The sequence below is a fragment of the Nomascus leucogenys genome, chromosome 22a (assembly GCF_006542625.1).
Source record: "Nomascus leucogenys isolate Asia chromosome 22a, Asia_NLE_v1, whole genome shotgun sequence".
NCBI lineage: Eukaryota > Metazoa > Chordata > Mammalia > Primates > Hylobatidae > Nomascus > Nomascus leucogenys.
Window position 1 is genome coordinate 1,916,470 of NC_044402.1, and position 20,275 is coordinate 1,936,744.

At 44.7% G+C, this 20,275-nt stretch overlaps 1 protein-coding gene across 1 annotated transcript in view; it reads right to left on the bottom strand.

The window, feature by feature from the left end:
• Positions 1-1,464: 1,464 nt before the first annotated feature.
• Positions 1,465-20,275, bottom strand: part of TDRD9 (tudor domain containing 9) — a 126,790-nt gene continuing 107,979 nt past the window's right edge. Inside the window, exons 32-36 of the mRNA XM_003276197.3 lie at positions 19,479-19,575; positions 13,738-13,876; positions 11,894-12,012; positions 4,405-4,477; positions 1,465-2,127 (exon numbers count right to left, since the gene is read on the bottom strand). Of these exons, the coding sequence (XP_003276245.1) occupies positions 2,026-2,127; positions 4,405-4,477; positions 11,894-12,012; positions 13,738-13,876; positions 19,479-19,575 (530 nt within the window). The 3' untranslated portion in view covers positions 1,465-2,025. The remainder of the gene's footprint in view (positions 2,128-4,404; positions 4,478-11,893; positions 12,013-13,737; positions 13,877-19,478; positions 19,576-20,275) is intronic.

A 20,275-nucleotide genomic window follows, 5' to 3' on the forward strand; every position in this document is an offset into this window, starting at 1 on the left:
TCACTAGAGACCCTTTTCAAATGTCTTCATCTTATGTTGTGGACATGTATTATTATACTAAGAACATTAATATCTAATTAAATATGAGGAGAATTTTGCAATTAAACAAGGCAAGTACCCTCTTAAGACAGATAAGGAAGGCAACGCAATCGAAGTGCAGCACTTGGTTTTAGAGAAGATAATTTTCTTTGCTATCTGCAAAATCCATGTTATAAAGCACAGTGACTGACCTGGCCAGTGATATTGCTGTGACCGTGCAGGGAGATAGCAAAGAAGGTGCAGAACAGTGGGAAGGAGCCAATATTCATCTACTGCTCAACAGCTGATGGCTAAGATGGCAACCATGAAAAAGCAGAACAAAAACATTCCTCGACAAGATGAAAGCAATTCCAGAAAAATATAGGGAAGAGTTAGTATGGTTTCCTTTGAGAGTTGGGTGTTTTTGTTTTTAAACAAGCCTCTTGGTACTACTTGATTTTTTTTTTTTTTTGAGACAGAGTCTTGCCCTATTGCCCAGGATGTAGCACAGGGGTACAGTCATAGCTCACTGTAGCCTTGAACTCCTGGGCTCAGGCAATCCTCCCACCTCAGCCTCCCAAAGTGCTAGGATTACAGGTGTGAGCTACTGCACCTGGCCTAAATTTTTAATCACTTACTAAAAGTCTGGTTAAAAAGCGAACAGAAGGAGTGCTTGACTGTTGTTGAGTGCCCCTACTGCTAAGGTCACACATGGTAACTTTGCGCACATGGACTAATACTCATAGGTCGGCAGAGCAAAGAGAAAAGCCAATCAAAGTGTCTGCTGCCTTCCCCAGAGGCTTTCCCAGAGGGCTTTCTGACGATGGGAAAAACCTTCACTTTAAAGCGGAACTAAGTTTTGGATGTGCTCAAAACCTTCCAAGAGGTGTGTGCCAACTTGGTATGACCGCTTCCTGCCTGAGGCTGGGAAGCACATTCCCCAGAAGGCCAGGTCAGTGGCCCAGTGACAGGGGTGCAGTGCTACCCGGCCACCGCAGCTGCTTGGTGGTCTTCCCGCTTGGCATCTACCAGCTTCCCGCTGCTGGCCAGCAAACCCACAGAGGCCCAGCACAGCACCGGTGCTCCCCAAGATGTGATGGCTTCCGAGACCCCACACAAGCTCCCGTTTATGATCCCAAGTTGAGGCCCACACACATGCTTCTCCTGTTTCCTCACGATCTTCAAATTGTCCAACTGGGACAAGTCAGTTTAAGCAGAGCATTTCTCTGATCCTACAACTTCCCTCTCACATGTGAGCTCACCGGCGTCTTTCGCTGCTGTATTTACAACAGCTCTGTTCTTCTGACCAAACCCTGACTGATGTGAGTTGAGTTTTTAAAAGAGGTCTGTATCCCTGTATCAGTTTTACAATTTCAGATTTTTTGGAACTAAATACATCTTAATCTCCTCTGACTAAAAACTGTCAGAAACAGAAACTTCATCTAATGCTTTTATTGTTTTAACACAGATAAGCTATGGCCATGTAATCTGTAATCTCTGATTTCCAAAAGGTGAACCAAGAACTATAACTCAACTTAGTCTTACAAAAATTAGATATTTTCCCTCATGGAAAAAAAAAAATCATGGTTTGTTTTTTTTTTAAGTTTTTTCCTATACTACTGGTTTAAATCACTGTAACAGAAGAGAATATGTAAGCACATTCTGGAACCTTACATCTAAGATTAACTACTTATATTTACCTTAATAAATTTAAAGCAAAATACAGCTCTTTATCCAGTCTTCTTTCAGAACAATTTTTCCAAAATATTTAATACAGTGATTTTCTGTTTCTAGAAAAGACTAGAGTTTCCAATCCTTCCCACCTGAACAAAAACACCACTCTCTGACTATCACCCAAAGAGAAAAGAAGAAAGAAAAGGCCTTTAGGATGCAGTGGGCACAGACTGTAACGCCCAGACACAGAGGAAAGTCAGTCTGCGGAGGGAGCCTGGAATCCAGCCTCCGCAGCTTCCTGAGGGGTGTGCTGGAGGCCACCTGTGGACACACTCAGGTGCCGAGCACAACCAGTTTGTGGAGCTGGTAGAGAAAGGTGTTCTTCCCTCTGCTGCTCTCACAGTCGGCCTGCTCCATGACCAGCTTTGGATCAACCTAATGGGGTAGACAAGAGGACCGGTCAGGCTCTGTGACAGGGCTTTTCCAGACATAAAATACACATGCATTAACATCCAGGATGCACAAAGTATAATTCAGTTCTCCAAAAATATTTACAGAACACTTCTCTACTCTCACACTTCATACTATATGTTTGATAATTCATTTTTAATTTCATGTTTAAATAACCCCATTAAAGATGGACAAAAGACATGAACGCTTCTCAAAAGAAGACATTCGAGGGCCAAAATCATTTAAAAATGCTCCACACATCACTAATCATCAGAGAAGTGCAAATCAAAACCACAAAATACCATCTCACACCAGTCAGAATAGCTATTAAAAAGTCAAATAAACAACAGATGTTGGCAAGGCTGCAGAGAAAAGAGAATGCTTATACACCATTGGTGGGAATACAACTTAGTTCAGACACTGTGGAAAGCAGTTTGGAGATTTCTCAAAGGTCTTAAAACAGAACTACCATTTGATCCAGCAATTCCATTACTTGAGTATATATCCAAAAGAAAACAAATTGTTCTACCAAAAAGACACATGGAATTATTCACAGCATTATTCACAATAGCAAAGACATGGAATCAACCCAGGTGCCCATCAACAGTGGACTGGATAGAGAAGATGTGGTACGCATATACCACGGAAAACTACACAGCCATTAAAAAGAATGAAATTATGCAATCAGGATGCAGCTGGAGGCCATTACCTTAAGTGAATTGATGCTGGAACAGAAAACCAAATACTGCCTGTTCTCACCTAAAAGTGGAGCTAAACATTGAGTACTCATGGACATAAGATGGGAACAAGAGACACCGGGGATCACTAGATGGGGGAGGGAGGCAAGGATTGAAAAGCTACCTATTGGGTACTATGCTTAGTACCTGGGTGATGGGATTAATTGCATCTCAAACCTCAGCATTATGCCACATACCCAAGTAACAAAAGCTACACATGTACCCCTTGAATCTAAAATAAAAGCTGCAAACAAATAAATTCATGATTAATACTATGGCAAGCTTTACTGAGAAATCTCCCATGCATGCCTATGTAAATGGGGATGGTAAATGCATTACAGGTCTTGAAGACACTGAAATTTCCTAAAACATACTAACCTCAAAGTGAAATTCTGTTTTCAAACAAAGTCCTGCTAGTCCATCACCCTCAGACACTCCAACCGAGCCTGATGGCCACGGGGGCTGGTATGGTCGCCCCTCTCCTTGCCCATGGAGCTCTGCACACAATGGGGCCAGCTGCCAGGATCAGCCTTGGGGTCTCTAAAGAGGGACCTAGGTGCAGGGCACAAGGGGAGCAGGCGAGCCTCACAGCAGGAGCAACCTTGAGGCGCAGGATGGGACACAGTCCTCCAAGGCAGAGCCTCACTTAGATCGTCAAAGGGGAGGGGAAGACTGCCCCTGCTGCTTTATATCTAGAGACATCTCTGGCTCTGGAATTAAAGCTCCAAACTCCTTTGGGCTCCTTTCTCTGAAATCACATTTTATTCCATTTCTAGCCCTACAGACAGGAAGTACCAGGGAGCCTATGAAGGGCTTTGTCTTCTTCATGACTTAACTGTGGCCCCTGAAAATTCCTTCACTGAAGCCCAAACCCCCACTGTGATGGTATTTGGAGATGGGGCCTCTGGGAGGTGATAAGGGTTAGATGAGGTCACAAGGGTGGGGCCAAGGATGGGATTTGTGCCCTAAGAGAGGACATCTCTCTTTCATGTGAGGACACAGTGAGAAGGTGGCCATCTGCAGATGTCCCTCACAAGGACCCATAAACTGGCACCTTCCCTAGGACTTCCGGCCTCCAGAGCTGTGAGAACAAATGTCTGCTGTTCCTAAGCCCCTACCCATGGTGGCACTGTGACAGCGGCTCAAGCAGACAAAGACAACAACCAGTATAGCCCGAAAGCCACCAAGCCAGCCACATGGCAGGAACAGCCAAGGTGCATTTCACAAAGACCAACAAGAGCAGGAAGGTCCAATCCAGACCCTCATACCTTTTCTTCCCAACTCACAGGCAGTGAGTTATCCTGGTGTCTGACTCTTTGCTGGGACATCACATAGAAGATGCTGTGCAGAAACAGCCTGTCTGGTCTGAGACATTTGCCGGCTGGCCCCCAAAGCCATCCACTTTGCCTCCTGTCTCTGCCTCTCGGACCCTCAGCCAGCCCTGGCTCTGAACCCTGGGTCTGCCCAGGGCCTGTCCCTTCCTCCACGTGGCCTCTGCTCACGTAGCAGCCTGCATCCCACTCACCTGATTCCACTCGTAGGGCTTTTCATGCCACTTGGGAACAATCTTCTCCCTTGGTTTTGACTGACAGAACAAACTAGAATTTTAAAAAAAAGAAATTATCTTAATTATATATTAGTAACTGAAAACACTGCTGTGATTTTTTTAAAGATTTAAATCCTATATACTTCCCACAGAATTGGAACTAGAATAAACTGTTTAAAGGTCAACATTTATGCAGTTATGATCAGAAAATATTTTAATCTATAGCATATTCAAAAGCAGAAAGAAATGGAGTGCGGCAGATCTGTAAGACCTAGTCTTGTCTCTATGTTTCCTTAGCAACCAGCACTGCACATCACCACACGAATGAGTCAAGTTCTCTGAAATGTAACAGGACATTTTGTACCATTAGCATCTTAAGCAGTCATGACAAGTTGGAAATATCATCAGCTTAAAAAGATAGGGAGTTTGAGCAATGAGGGAGTAAGGAGTTCTGCAGAGCCTCTCCCCACTAAAACACTATAAAAACAAGGCAAAACTGTAAACATACATACATACATACATACATACATACATACATACATACATACCAGCAACAACCATTTGAAGGCTCTGGAAATTAACCAAAGGCAAAGGCAAACAACAAGTTGGGGAGCATTCATTCATGACAAACTGCCGGCTCCAGGTGAGAACAGTGGAGTGTGTGGAGTTCTTGCTGGGGTAGGGAGTCACTCCCACCCCATACACCTGCCCCTGAACCCAGCACCACAGCACTCCCAGGGCCATAAAGGCTATGTGATCTGGACCAGAGGGTGAAAAACCCTCACACCTTGACTTGGAGCATTGTCAGTAAAAACAGCAATGAAGGAAACAGATGGGGAAAGCCTCCGGCCATATCCTGCTTGGGGCCAGCAGCAGACCAGACTATTCAGGAGGTAAAAGGGAGACCCTGGAAAGGAGAGTGTCACAGAGGGAGAGCAGGCCCTCCACACATCCCTGACTGATGGAGGGGTGCACACACGTGGGAAAAACCTGGGAAGCCCTGAGAAAAATAGAGGCCAGGGAAGAATCAAAAAGTGCCTGAACTTGGAGTGCACTTTTCAACCCATACTTAGCTCCAATGGCAAAGGGCAGAAGCCTTCAGGGCAGTATTTAAAGACAACTTCTGACTGATCACTGGCTAAGCAGTAAGCTGTGCAGATCAGATACAAGGACAACACCTGGGAAGCCAGGCTAAAAAATAAAAATAAGAATAAACAAAACAAAACGAGCTGGGTGTGGTCGCATATGCCTGTAGTCCTACCTACTTGGGAGACCGAGGCAGGAGGATTGTCAGAGCCCAGCAGTTCAAGGCTGCAGTGAGCCATGATCACATCACTGCAGTCCAGCTTAGGCAACAAAGTGAGATCTTGTTTCTATAAAACTTAAAATTAAAAACATAACAAAACACCAGAACCCAGACATCAGTGACCTCACATCATGGGGGACGGACTTACAGGTTAAGTCTAGGCACATTTCTAAAGTGAAACAAACAAAACAACAAAACCCAAAAACAACAGCTCTGGGGGAACTGCTCCAGTACATTATCTAAAGTACCCAATTTCCAACAAACAAATTAGGAGACATCAAAGACACAGGAATGTGTGGCCCACACACAAAGACCAGCCAGCAGAGGCTGAGTGTGTGGCCAGCTGTGGGTTCAGCACTCAAAGACCTCAACGCAGCCACTGTGAACAGGAATTTTTTAAAAAATAGGATAAGAATTTTTTTAAAAATAGGATAACAATGAATCAGGGATAATCTCAATAAAAATTAAAAACTACCAAAGAAACAACAGAAATCCTAGAGTTGAAAAGTACAGTGACTGAAATGGAAAATTCTCTGTACCACATCCACGTCGATCTGAGATGAAATAATAAAGGATCAGTAACCTTAAGGACAGATCAACAGAAATTAACCAATGTGAAGAACAAAGAGGAAAAAGACTGAAGAAAAGTGACCAGAGCCTCAAAGACCAGTGAGGCTGTACTGATCGTGTTAGCATGTGTTTAACACCAGCGCACTAACAGACGTGCAAAGCAATGTCTCCCTAGGATATAAGAGAGCAGGCACGAGGCAGAAAAAAATATTTGAAAAAATTCAAAACTGCAAATATACTGTAAAAAAGGACAGAAAAAGCTATGCTACATAAATGGTAGCTAAAGAGAGCTGGGGTAGCTATATTAATATCAGACAAAATAGGCCTTAAAACAAGAAGTATTACTAGAGAAAGAAAGCTTTCATAATAATAATGATCTCGTATGTAGGAAATCCTAAAGAATCTACAAACAACTACTAGAATATAGAATTTTAACAAGGTCACAGGATAAAAGACCAATATATAAAAATCAACTGTTCCTTTCTAAAAAAAAATTCAAAAACAAAATTAAGAAAACAATTTTATTCACAATAGCATTAAAAGAACTAAAATATTTAGAAACAACTGAAGTGCAAGACCTGCACACTGAAAATTCTAAAACAGTGTTAAGAGAAATTAGAGAATACCCAAATGAACAGACACTCCATCTTCATGGACTAGATGGCTCACTACTGTTAGGATGGCAATTCTCCCCAGACTGACTCGCAGGTTCCACACAATCCCAATCACAACTCCAACAAGGCTTTTTATACAAACTGACAAGCTGATCCTAAAATTTACATGGAACGGAAAAGAATATAAAAGAGCAAAAATAATTTTGAAAAAGAACAGGCCGGGTGCGGTGGCTCATACCTGTAATCCCAGCACTTTGGGAGGCCGAGGTGGGTGGATCACGAAGTCAGGAGATCGAGACCATCCTGGCGAACACAGTGAAACCCCGTCTCTACTAAAAATACAAAAAAATTAGCCAGGCGTGGTGGCGGGCACCTGTAGTCCCAGCTACTCGGGAGGCTGAGGCAGGAGAATGGCATGAACCCGGGGGGCAGAGCTTGCAGTGAGCCGAGATCATGCCACTGCACTCCAGCCTGGGCAACAGAGCGAGACTCCATCTCAAAAAAAAAAAAGAAAAAGAAAAAGAATAAAACAGGAGAACTAATGCTACAGCAATTAAGACAGTATAGCACTGGTACAAAGATAGATATAAAGTAATTGAACAAAACAGAAAGCCCGGTAATAAATCTTTACATTTATGGCCAATTCATTTTTGACCAAGGTACCAAGGCAATTCAATGGTAAAAGTATAGCTTTTCAGTAAATGATGTCATCACCACTAGACATTCATATGCAAAAGATGACTTTAGGCTCTTGTATCACGTACCATATACAAAATCATCTCAAAATGGATCAAAAACCTAAATATAAAAAATTACAAAAAGAGAGAAAATGATTGTGACCTTGAGTTTAACAAGGATTTTTTAAGATATAGCACCAAAAACATAATTCATTTTTTAAAAAGATAAAGTAGGCTAGGCATGGTGGCTCACCCCTGTAATCCCAACACTTTGGGAGGCAGAGGCAGGCAGATCACAAGGTCAAGAGATCGAGATCATCCTGGCCAACATGGTGAAACCTCGTCTCCACTAAAAATACAAAAATCAGCTGGGCATGGTGGCGTGGGCCTGTAATCCCAGCTACTCGGGAGGCTGAGGCAGGAGAATTGCTTGAACCCAGGAGGTAGAGGCTGCAGTGAGTCAAGACTGTACCACCGTATGCCAGCCTGGGCGACAGAGCAAGACTCCGTCTCAAAAAAAAGATAAAGTAGTGTCTTAGTCTATTTTCCCCGTTATAACTGAAGACCAGAGAGTGGGTCACTTATAAAGATAAGAAATTTCTCACAGTTCTGGAGCTGGGAAGTGCAGAAGCATGGCTCTAGCACCTGGCCAGGGCCTTCTTGCTGCATCATGACATGGCAGAGGGGCAAGTGAGTACTTGAGACAGGAAGAGGCACCGGGGCAGACCCACTTTACAACAATCCATACTCTCCTGATAACTAACCCTCTCTCGCAATGATGACATGAGTCCAATCAACCCCTTATTATGCCCAACCTTCCAATACTGTTGCATTGGGTATTAGGTTTCAAACATATCACATTCAAACTACAGCAAGTAGATTTCATCAAAATTAAAAATTTGTGTTCTTTGGAAGACATCATTAAAATAAGAAGAAGACAAGCTACACAATGGAGAAATTAATCGCAAATTACTTATCCAATAAAAGACGTGTATCTAAAATTTAAAAACAATTTCTACAACTCAATAATGAAAAGACAAATTTAAAAATGGGCAAAAGACCTGAACAGACATTTCACCAAAAAAAAAAAAAAAAAAAAGGACAAATGACTGGCTAAGAGGAATATAAAAAGTTGCTCTACATCATTAGTCATTAAGGAAACGAAAATTAATGCTACAATGAGATACTACCATACTCACCAGACTGACTGCAGTAACAACATGTGCCAGTGCCTTGTGCTGGTGAGAATGTGGAGAAGCCAGAGCCAGCCTATGTTGCTGGTAGAAATGTAACATCGTACAACTATTTTGGAAAACAGTTTGGCTATTTCATTTTTTTTTTTTCCTGATAAGAGTTTCGCTGTTGTCACCCAGGCTGGAGTGCAATGGCATGATCTTGGCTCACTGCAACCTCCGCCTCCTGGGTTCAAGCAATTCTCCTGCCTCAGCCTCCCAAGTAGCTGGGATTACAGGCGCACGCCACCATGCCCAAGTAATTTTTGTGTTTTTAGTAGAGACAGGGTTTTACCATGTTGGCCAGGCTGGTCTGGAACTCCTCACCTCAGGTGATCTGCCCACCTCAGCCTCCCGAAGTGCTGGGATTACAGGCATGAGCCAATACGTCTGGCCCTGGCCTTTTCTTAAAAGATTAACATAAACCTACCAATACAACCTACCAACTCCACTCATAGATATCTTCCCAAGAGAAAAAAACATGTTCACAAAAAGACTGTACGTGACTATTCATAGCAGCTTTCTTCATAATGGCCAAATACTGGAAATAATCCAAATATTTTATCGACTGGCGAATGGATTAAAAAAATGGCATATACAAACAATGAAATATTATTTAGAAAAAAGGAACGATACAACATGGATAAACCTCAAAAGTACTAAGCTAAGTGAAAGAAGCCAGATTTTAAAATTAAAATGTGATTCCACATATATAAAAATGTCAGAGAAGGCAAATATATAAACAGAAAGCAGATCAGTGGTACCTGGGCTGGGGTGGGAACAAGACTGCGTGTAAATGGACGGGGGAACTTTCGATCCTCAACACAGCTTTACTGAGGTGTACTTTACATATCCTAAAAGTCATCAACTTTAGGAACATAATTTATTAGTTTTAGTAAATTTATGGGGTTGTACAAACAATGACACATTCTGTTTTAATATATTAGTCAAGCAGGTGGCATCTGTTGCCTGCTGCCAGGAGAAGTCGGGGCACCCCTGCATCCTGTCTTGGAGTTGCCAAGGAAAACACACAGTCAGACCCTGGCTGGAACGAACCTTTACTTACAGAGAGAGGGGACAGGACAGGATCAGCTCTAGTGACTGGCACCGGTCCCTGTGGCCAGCGGGTACCTCCCGGAAGACAAGGCAGGCCTGCAGGCCCCTCTCTTACGTGGCAGCAGGAGAGCCCTGTCCCATCCCTGCAGTGGTGGGATTGACCAGGTACCGTGTGACACACAGGCTTAAGCAGGGCAGAGCCTGAATCAAGGAAAGATCTTCCCACACATGGCGACGAGCCCCCCACAGGCTGTGAGGACCCTTAATCTTATGGGAAGGAAGCGTTCCAGGCCCAAGGCCTGTTCTCAGACAGCAGAGAGGGGATCAAAGGCTGCCTGCATGAGACTGCCTTTCCCAACAATACTTATGAGTAAAACTTCTTTGGATGACAGAAATGCTGAAGAGCTAGGTTGTGTTGACAGACTGCACAACTATAAATTCACTAGAGTTATTGAACTGTTAAAACAAACCAATACCTACCTATGGCATAATAAGGCAGGATACAATTACCCTTGTTTTGGGGGCAGGGAGTGATGGTGGCTACAACCACACCCGCACACCCTAAGGAGCACCGGGGCTCTGACCTCGGTGCTGGCCACATGGGCAAATATCTGTGTACTTAAACTTCAACCCAATTTTACATAAGAATATTTTTACCGGCCAGGCATGGTGGCTCACACCTGTAATCCCAGCACTTTGGGAGGCTGAGGCGGGTGGATCACCTGAGGTCAGGAGTTCACCTGACCAACATGGTGAAATCCTGTCTCTACTAAAAATATAAAAATTAGCTGGGCATAGTGGTGGGTGCCTGTAATCCCAGCTACTTGGGATGCCAAGTAGAGGCAGGAGAATCATTTGAACCCAGGAGGTGGAGGTTGCAGTGAGCTGTGATCTTGCCATTGCACTCCAGCCTGGGTGACAGAGCAAGACTCCATTCTCAAAAAAAAAAAAAAAAAAAAAAATTCCCTTCTTGGGCAACATAGCAAGACCTCATCTATATAAAAACTTTAAAAATTAGCCAGGTGTGATGGTGCACACCTGTAGTCCCTGCTACTAGGGAGGCTGCAGTGGGAAGATCATGTGTGCCCAGGAGTTGGAGTTGCAGTGAACCATGCTCACACCACTGCACTCAGCTTGAGCAAGAGAGTGAGACCCTGTCTCTAAAAATAAATTTGAAAAATATTAAAATATTTTTATATAAAAGAAAATGAAGAGAGAAAACTAAAACTGGCCTTTCTCACCATTTCTAAGACAGCTATATATAGCTTTTTAAAAGATGCTTATTAAACTAAAAGAAACCAACTCAAAAGGCATAGGAAGGAGAGAAGTGTCACCGTGATACCAGATACCACCTGCTTTCACAGAGCTCCAGGTCCCAGCCAGCACAGGACACTGTCAGGCAAGGAAGGACCGAGCCCTGCCCAGGGAGACTGGCTCTGGGGCAGCACAGGACTGAGTAGGTGGAATGCTGGTTTCTCCTCCATGACCACTCCCACTCTTCTTGGCCTTCCCGGGGCCCTCAAGCTGCCTTGGGCTCATGGGCTACACCAACAGGAGCCTTTGTCTCTGCATTCTGGTTTGGTTTGTCCCATGGAGAGTCCAGCAAGAGGTGAGAGACAGGGAAGTCAGGTCAGAATGCTCCTTCTCCGACCTCCCCTGCAGAGAGGCTCAAGAGAGGCCCAGCTCTGTAAGGCCCAATCCTACAAGCCGGACTCCCCCGATGCCTAAGACACCCACCACTGGGAATGGTGAGTGACGCGTTACCCACTGTGGCTTCCCATGCCCTGCCCATGCTGTCCCTTCAAGGGACACACACACATGGGACAAGGGTGTTGCTCTCCACAGGAAGGGCGTGCCTACATTCTGATGCCTCTCAGTGCTGCCTCCAGCACTGGCACTCCACTTCAGGTGATCAATATGTCACATTGCCTACACAATTCAAAACAGCCATGATCAAGGCAGCTGAGAAAGTTGACTGGGAAGAAAAGAAGCCCACGTCATCACACAGCTTACCCTAAAAGCTTCTGACGGGCACTATCTTGAAGCTGCGCAACTCTCTCTGGCCCAAGACACTTGCATCCATTTGGTCCATCACAGACTAGCTTGTTAATAGTAGCCCTGAGAATATTAACCTGTAAATAAACAGCAACACAAACACTCATACGGCTCCACCGTAACTGAATTTCATCCCGTTAGAGAATTCACAGCATTCAGAGTTAGTATTCTCTGTCATCAATATGGTTTATCCACTCGCCTGCTGAAGGCATCTTGACTGCTCCCAGTTTTTAGTAATTATGAATCAAGCTGCAATTGACATTCACATACAAGTTCTATGTGGATGCTAGTTTTCAAATCTCTTGAATAAATACCTACAGATGAGATTCCTGGGTCATATGGTAGATGCAGGCTTAACTTCATATGAAACTGTCTTCTAAAATAGTGGTACTAATCTGCATTCCCACCAGCAATGAACAAATGGTCCCCAGTCCCCCTGCACCACATCCTTGCCATTGCTGGTTACTGTCAGGTTTTGGATTTCAACCATTCCAGTAAGTATGTGGTGCTATCTCATGGGAGTCTCAATTTGCATTTTCCTAATGACATATGATGCTGAGCATCTTTTCACGTGTTTATTGCCATCCATATTTTAATTTTGTTGCTTGTTTTCTTATAATTGAGTTTTAAGAGTGCCTTACATATTGTGGATACAAGTCCTTCATCAGATATGTAACCTGTAACTATTTTCTCCTGGTGTGCACTTGGTCTTTTCTTCCTCTGAAGAGGGTCTTTTGCAGAATAAAAGTTTTTAATTTTGATAAATTCAAACGTATCAATTTCCCCTTCACAGATTGTGCTTTGGGTGTTGTATTTATAAACTCATGCCACACCCAAAGTCACACAGATTTTCTGAATTTGCTTGTAGCACTTTAATAGTTTTACATTTTCCCATTAGGTCTATGGCTTAAGGAGTATTTTCAAGCCCATAAGCCCTTTCTTGTGACCAGGCAATTATGACTTAACAGCTGCAGAGAAACACCGATACCTGCCCCCGGAGCATCGGCAGCTGCCTCTGCAGCTCCTCCTTTCCCCTGGCCCTTCAGTGTGGTATGTTAACCTCACCCATCTCATGGAACTTCTAAGAAAGAAAGGCGAGTGAATACTTACAAAGTAGCATTTCTCAAACTATTTGTGGTAAAGGATCAGTTTTGGTTTTCCCACTTTGTAAAATGCAATAAAAATAAATTACTATAACGATGAAAGGTTTTTTTTAATGTACACAAATACGAGCCCACATTTCTCATTATTAGATTCAAATGACATACAAATACCTTGTGTACTTGCTATACAGTTTCCCTGTCTGCCTGGCCACCTCACCCCAGAGCTAGTGCGGTGCCCAGACAATGCTGCAAGCAGCTCAGCTCTGCACTCACGCTGACCCAGCCCTCTGCTCGGCATGGTCACCAGGCCGGGAGAAGGGCAGAGGGGCAGGACCTTGTGTCCTCCTTTCCCAGGAAGAACTAGCAAGGATGTTCCACTTGCTGACTTGGAATGAGACCCAAAGCAGCCCTATGGCCCCGTGGTTTAGCTGATTGCCCAGAAAAGCTTATGCCAGGAGAGATTCAGAAAGCACCATCTATCAGGAAGTTACTTTTCACAGGAAAGATACATCAAATTGGCAAGTTAAGGAGCGGTTCTCCCAGAGGGCAACCCCAGGAGGGACAAGGAATGTGCGCATCTCCAGGACCAGAGGTGTGTGTCTGCACCGCGAGCTCCACGGCAGACTCTGCACTCACTGTCAGGTAAGCAAAACCAGAGAGAGACAGGGTTGCGGCGCCATGATGCTGAGCTACCCTTACCTCGACAACGTCCTCCACGCTGAATTGAACGTCAAACGCAAGCTCCATGTCGTGCTCGGGCAGTATGGAAGCCCCTGTAGTTGGATTCCACCCCAAACCACAAAGGACTCCAGTATAGTACTTGCCATTCTGATCAATCCTAAATGGAATGTTTTCAGAAGAGTCCATTATTTCAGAATTGTTAAAGTACATGTTTTAGCATGTAAAAATTGACCGATAAAATCATCCTAAAATCTGCCAGCCCTAGTACAGCAATTAATTTCAGTTGTGCATTTTCTGCCAGTTTTCATAATCAAAATATAGTTATAAAATATAGTTATAAGAATTCAGTATTTTTATTAATACTTAATAATTTAATACTTTATTAAGTTTCTAATGTGGTAGATAAGATAATGAAAAGAATATTTTATCATGAATAGGGTTTTTTTTTCCCTTACCTTCGAATTCTTTCCATGGGTTAAATTCTCATTAGGGAGATTTCTGGAGAAAGGGCGACGCACATATTTATGACTCGTGAAACAAGTCTAGCACTTAGTAAAAGCCTAAAAAAAATGTTCCACCTTCTCATCCTAAAACAATGGTGCACACTTACAAAGTTTTGTATCCCAGTTTTATCACCACCCTCCTCCGACCACTGGCACGTCCCGTCACTTTTATCACGCCCTAAATCTATTAGCCTCTCCATTGCTGCTGCCAACAGCCTGGTCCAAGCCACTGCCATTTCTCACCTGGACTTGGTAACAACTTTCTGACCAATTACCCATCGCTTACTCCTGCCTCTTCCAATCTTTTTTCCATACAGCACACAGGAGTAGCTTTCCAAAACAAATACAATGTTACTCCCTTGCCTAAGGCGTCTCAGTAGTTTCCAACCACACTGTGAATTACAGTGGGACCTACAAGCCACAGTGGTCTAGATGTGACTGACTACAGTAAAACTCACACTGTGTGACTTCGACAGCTAGATTACAAAAGGTGACACAGGCCAGGTGATATGGTTAAGCTTTGTGTCTCCACCCAAATCTCATCCTGAATAATCCCATGTGTCATGGGAGGGACCCTCTGGAAGGTAGTTAATCATGAGGGTGGTTAACCTCATGCTGTTCTCGTGATGGAGAGTGAGTTCTCACAAGATCTGATGGTTTTGTAAGGGGCTTTTCCCCCTTTTGCTCAGCACTTCTCCTTGCTGCCGCCATGTGAAGAAGGACGTGTTTGCTTCCCCTTCCACCATGATTGTAAGTTTCCTGAAGCCTCCCCAGTCATGCAGAACTGTGAATCAATTAAACCTCTTTCCTTTATAATTTACCCAGTCTCGGGTATGTCTTTATTAGCAGTGTGAGAATGAACTGATACACTGGGCATGGTGGCTCACGCCTGTAATCCCAGCACTTTAGGAGGCTGAAGCAGGCAGATCACTTGAGGCCAGGAGTTTGAGACCAACCTGGCCAACATGGCGAAACCCCTTCTCTACTAAAAATACAAAAATTAGCCAGGTGTGGTGGTGCACACCTGTAATCTCAGCTACCTGGGAGGCAGAAGTGGGAGGATCGCTTGGAGGCAAAGGTTGCAGTGAGCTGAGATGGTGCCACTGCACTTCAGGCTGGGTGACAGAGTGAGACTCCAACTCAAAAAAACAAAAAAAAAAGTGACAGCTGCCACCTGGCTCATTCTCAGGACCCTCAGCACCAACCCACCATGCTGAGGACACCCAAACTAGCCTACAGACAGATCACTGTGGAAGTCCTCACCGAGAGCAACTGAGGCCTCTGGCAAGCAGCAACCACCAGATGTGAGCCTGGACACCCATCAGCCTTCAAATCCTTCAGCTGGAGGCCCCAACACTGGGAGCACAACAAGCCGTGCCTGTGTACCCTGACACAGTTCCTCACCCACAGAGGCAAAGAAGGTTGCTGCAGCCCACTGAAGTTTTGGGGTAACTTGTTTTTAGCCACAGTAGCCGGAAAACCCAGTTAAACAGTGAGAATCTTCTTTCAATCCACCCTCATTTAATTTTTTGTTTGTTTAATTTTTGTGGGTACATAGTAAGTGTATATATTGATTTTTAAGTTTTAATTGATAGAACTTCTTGTTGTTGTTGTTTAAAGATCCCCCCACCCTCTCATGCCTGTTCAGAAGCATCATCTTCCCAGGGTTACAGCACTGCCCTCAACACGTGACTTACCCTCTAAACCATGGCCAGCATTTGGCAGTCTCCCCAGTAGCAAAATCTGGCTCCAAGAACCAAGGGAAGGAGGTGAGTACAGTGTTTTTGTCACTACACCAATAAGAGCGTGTTCTCAGATGTCTGCTCCCATCCTGGAGGTGCCAGGCTCTGCTACCATGGAGCATTCTGTTCACCCAGGGGGGCGGCCTCCACGAGGTACACAATGATGATGCCACTGAATCCTGGCTGACACCATCAACTACTCCAACTGTTCAGGGAAAACACCTCGAGGACAGGGGCAGTAAGAGGAGTGGCGCACTCTGGGGACAGATGTGTGGTGGATCAGCTCCACAATGAAGGGAAGAGGAAATCTGGCACCAAGGCTCAGTCACCCTGAGTTACTGAGGGGCCAGCTACAAGCGAAGGTCACGTGGCAGAACAAAGGAGAGGAGACAAATGGCAGCTAGGTCAGTCCACAGCCAGTTGGCAAAGAAGGGGACAGTGGCCTCCACTTAGATGTCTCTGCTTATGAATGGGGCATAACACATATCTCCTTTCCCTTTTCAAATTGAAAATCAAGATAAAATTAAGTTTTCTGTTTATCTTCCTTTCCTGCCACTATTGTACAAAGAGAATGTTAGAGTTGGCAAAAAATTATCACTTAGTCGTAAAGTTGAATCAGTTGTGACAGGACAGTGACACATGTGGAGGGAGAACAGACTTTACCCAGAGACTGCAGGCTTCGCATTTACCAAGGGGTCCAGGACAGCCTCTAGCGCAGCAGCCAGACACCACCCGAACAGGAGACGAGTCCCATGTGGGTGCGCATTAGAGAGGTGGCTCACAAAAGGAAGCAAACGGGCATGGGTGCATGGCCTGGCAGCGGCTCTCGGGAGCTGTGGGCTTTGGAGGACAGCTCCCCTCTGGAATGCACCTAAGACACAGTGATGGGACCCCTGGGCCAGGTCTTCTGCTCAGTGCAGAAGACTGCATATTTAAAGTGAAAGGCAAGGAGAATGCTCACCCCAAATCAAACAGTTCTCATCTTTCAAAGTTTCTCAAAAACAGTTGTTACTCACTCGACAAATTAAAAAAAAACAAAACTCCAACCTTAGAGACAGAGTGAGACCCTGTCTCAAAAAACAAAAACAAAATACAAAACAACAACAAAACCAAGCTTATACAACTACTCAGAGGCAGGCAGTGTTTGGAGGAAAATCCACCAGGCTCCCCCGCTATCTTTCCGATAATCACCTAGTTAAGCCTGTGGATTCAAAGACAACTAGTCTTACGCACGCTGTCACATAAACTGTCCCAAATCTGGCACATTTCGGTTAATTCAACAAAATGAATACAACCACCAGCAAAGCACTGTGTATTGTTATATATAACCTTTTCCTATTAAGCTTGTGCTTTTTCTAGAAAGACGGTGTTTTAAATACCAAGTATGTCAGTATTTCTTGACTGTCTACAACCTAAACACTTGCATTCTGGAGTTTTAAAAATAACACACTATATTATTCAAATCCTCAAAAGCTGGTGTTTAAAAGAGGTGAAGCAGGAGCTTTGTATAGTTAAAAAGGCAAGCAGGGCGTCCAAAGTGCCATGAGAGGAAGGGACCTGCTTCTGCACTAGCCAAGTCTCAGGCCTGCATGTGCACAGCGTGCTATTTGCTCATGAGATAATCCCACTGCCACATGTGGTTCCTATACATCTGTCTCCCCAATGAGGGCTCCAAGATACCTGAACTTACAGAGATATTTATTGCATCATCATTGCAAAATTAGGCCAAATTTCAACAATTAAAGGCATATTCAATCCTTTCAGAACAAGAGCCGCTCAGAAACAAGTGCATGTATAAATAAAACAGGGTGGTATTTTTGTAAGCCATCATATGCCCATTCAGTGATATATGATGCAATTATCAAAATGGATATTTACAAAGATATAATATGAAAAACCTGGTATTTGTGGGAAAAGAATACAGTATAACAAGAATCTTAAATAAAAATATGTATATACATATAAATTTAAAATAAGTGTACTAAATATTTAAGTTTAAATCTATAAATTTAAAAACATGTTAATTTTTCCCATTCAGCTTTTTATAAGTAGCACGTATTTTAATGAAAAAAATATTCTTACAACTAAAAAAAAAAGCACTACACATTTTGAGATTGCACTGTCAGATTCTGAACAGGTGTAATGGCAAAAAGGACTGAGTAAACGGTGGGGCCCTTCCACCTGCCTTGACTGAACTCAGCCCCCTAGGTCTATGGACCACCCCCCAGTGCTCACCAGCTGACTAGAAAAGAAGAAAAAGGTAACTTTCCATGCCCCCGACTCTTGAAGTGCTACCAGGCCTGTATTGCAGTCTCGTCATGGCCATTTCCATCCTGCCCAGCAGAATGTGAGTTCCTAAAGCCCAAATATTACTCCTTTCCTAGGCACCCCCACCCGCTGCTCCACTAAAACCTATGTTAGCGCTTTCCCCACAGAGAATGCTCTGTCAATCCCTGTCTGCAAACAGAACCTTACACAGCAGCAGCCCCACTGTGAGGGTGCAAAGCAGCAGCCCCACTGTGAGGGTGCAAAGCAGCAGCCCCACTGTGAGGGTGCACAGCAGCAGCCCCCACTGTGAGGGTGCAAAGCAGCAGCCCCACTGTGAGGGTGCAAAGCAGCAGCCCCACTGTGAGGGTGCAAAGCAGCAGCCCCACTGTGAGGGTGCACAGCAGCAGCCCCACTGTGAGGGTGCAAAGCAGCAGCCCCACTGTGAGGGTGCACAGCAGCAGCCCCCACTGTGAGGGTGCAAAGCAGCAGCCCCACTGTGAGGGTGCAAAGCAGCAGCCCCACTGTGAGGGTGCAAAGCAGCAGCCCCACTGTGAGGGTGCACAGCAGCAGCCCCCACTGTGAGGGTGCAAAGCAGCAGCCCCACTGTGAGGGTGCAAAGCAGCAGCCCCACTGTGAGGGTGCACAGCAGCAGCCCCCACTGTGAGGGTGCAAAGCAGCAGCCCCACTGTGAGGGTGCACAGCAGCAGCCCCCACTGTGAGGGTGCCTTTAAGAGCTCTGCTCATGGCGTCACACACTCCTCTCTATTAAAGTCTCTGGGAGAAATCCTGGCTTAATTGTGGCACTAACAAGAACTACAATCTGCTGGGCAATCTGCCTTCTGATGTCATGTTTACCACAGGAAGGGGGACTGTCAGATTCTTGTGGACAACTGGTCACCAGAAAACTTGGAATCACATTCACTACCCATTAACAATGGGATGTCCACCACCATGACATTTATTTTGAGCCTCATTCCTAGCTCCATTTTTTATTTATTTTGCCCCACTTTTGCCTCAGGCTCCTATGTGACACTGTGTGTACCTTTACAAGCTTTCTGAGCTTCTTTCAAAATCAGCCCAAGCATAAATAAATCAATAACAATACAGGCTTCACCCCAAGCAGCGAGATGTGCCATGGCTAGCTTCCGTAAAGGCTTTCTTTCCAAAAGGAGCAAGGAGAGGCACCCATTTTTTCCCGCCTAGGTTCTTATTTTACAAAGCCTATAGACAAGAGCGATGCCTGTACCTTAACTCCATCACCGGTGCGAATAACATGCTGAGGAGAGCCGGGAGGCCAGGAATATGAGGCATCAGAGAGGTTTCTCTCAGCAGCATCGTAGATCCTGTTCAAGTCATGCTAAATCAACATCAGGCATTAACTCACGCTGCTCAGGGCAGCGTTCCCTCCCGGCCCGCTCCTACTCATCTGCAGGCATCCCCTCCTCTGCGAGTCTATCCAGTCCCCACAGGCCCACCCCAATAGTAACGCACACTCCCTGTTCTCTGTTCCCAGAGTACCCTACAGAGAGACACTCCGCTATGATGCGTAAGCTTTTACCCCACTTGGGGATAGCTCCTATTTGGTTACTCTTTGCATCTCTTTCCCCTAATCAGGCTATTGGGGTTTTTCCCGGGGCAAGAGCTTGGATGTATTCTACTCTGTAGCCAAGCAGGGTGGAATGAATGAAAGATCCAGGAGTCAATTATCAATACTTCCCACATCCTTGTATAAAAGGAAAAGTGAGAATGCTCCACCGCATAAACTCACACCAGCCAAAGCAGTCCGAAAATGGCCTAAAAGAACAGCACACAAGCTGGGCGCAGTGGCTCACGCCTGTAATCCCAGTACTTTGGGAGGCCAAGGCAGGTGGATCACGAGGTCAGGAGATCAAGACTATCCTGGCTAACACAGTGAAACCCCATCTCTACTAAAAATACAAAAAATTAGCTGGGCGTGGTGGCGGGCGCCTGTAGTCCCAGCTACTCGGGAAGCTGACGCAGGAGAATGGTGTGAACCCGGGAGGCAGAGCTTGCAGTGAGCAG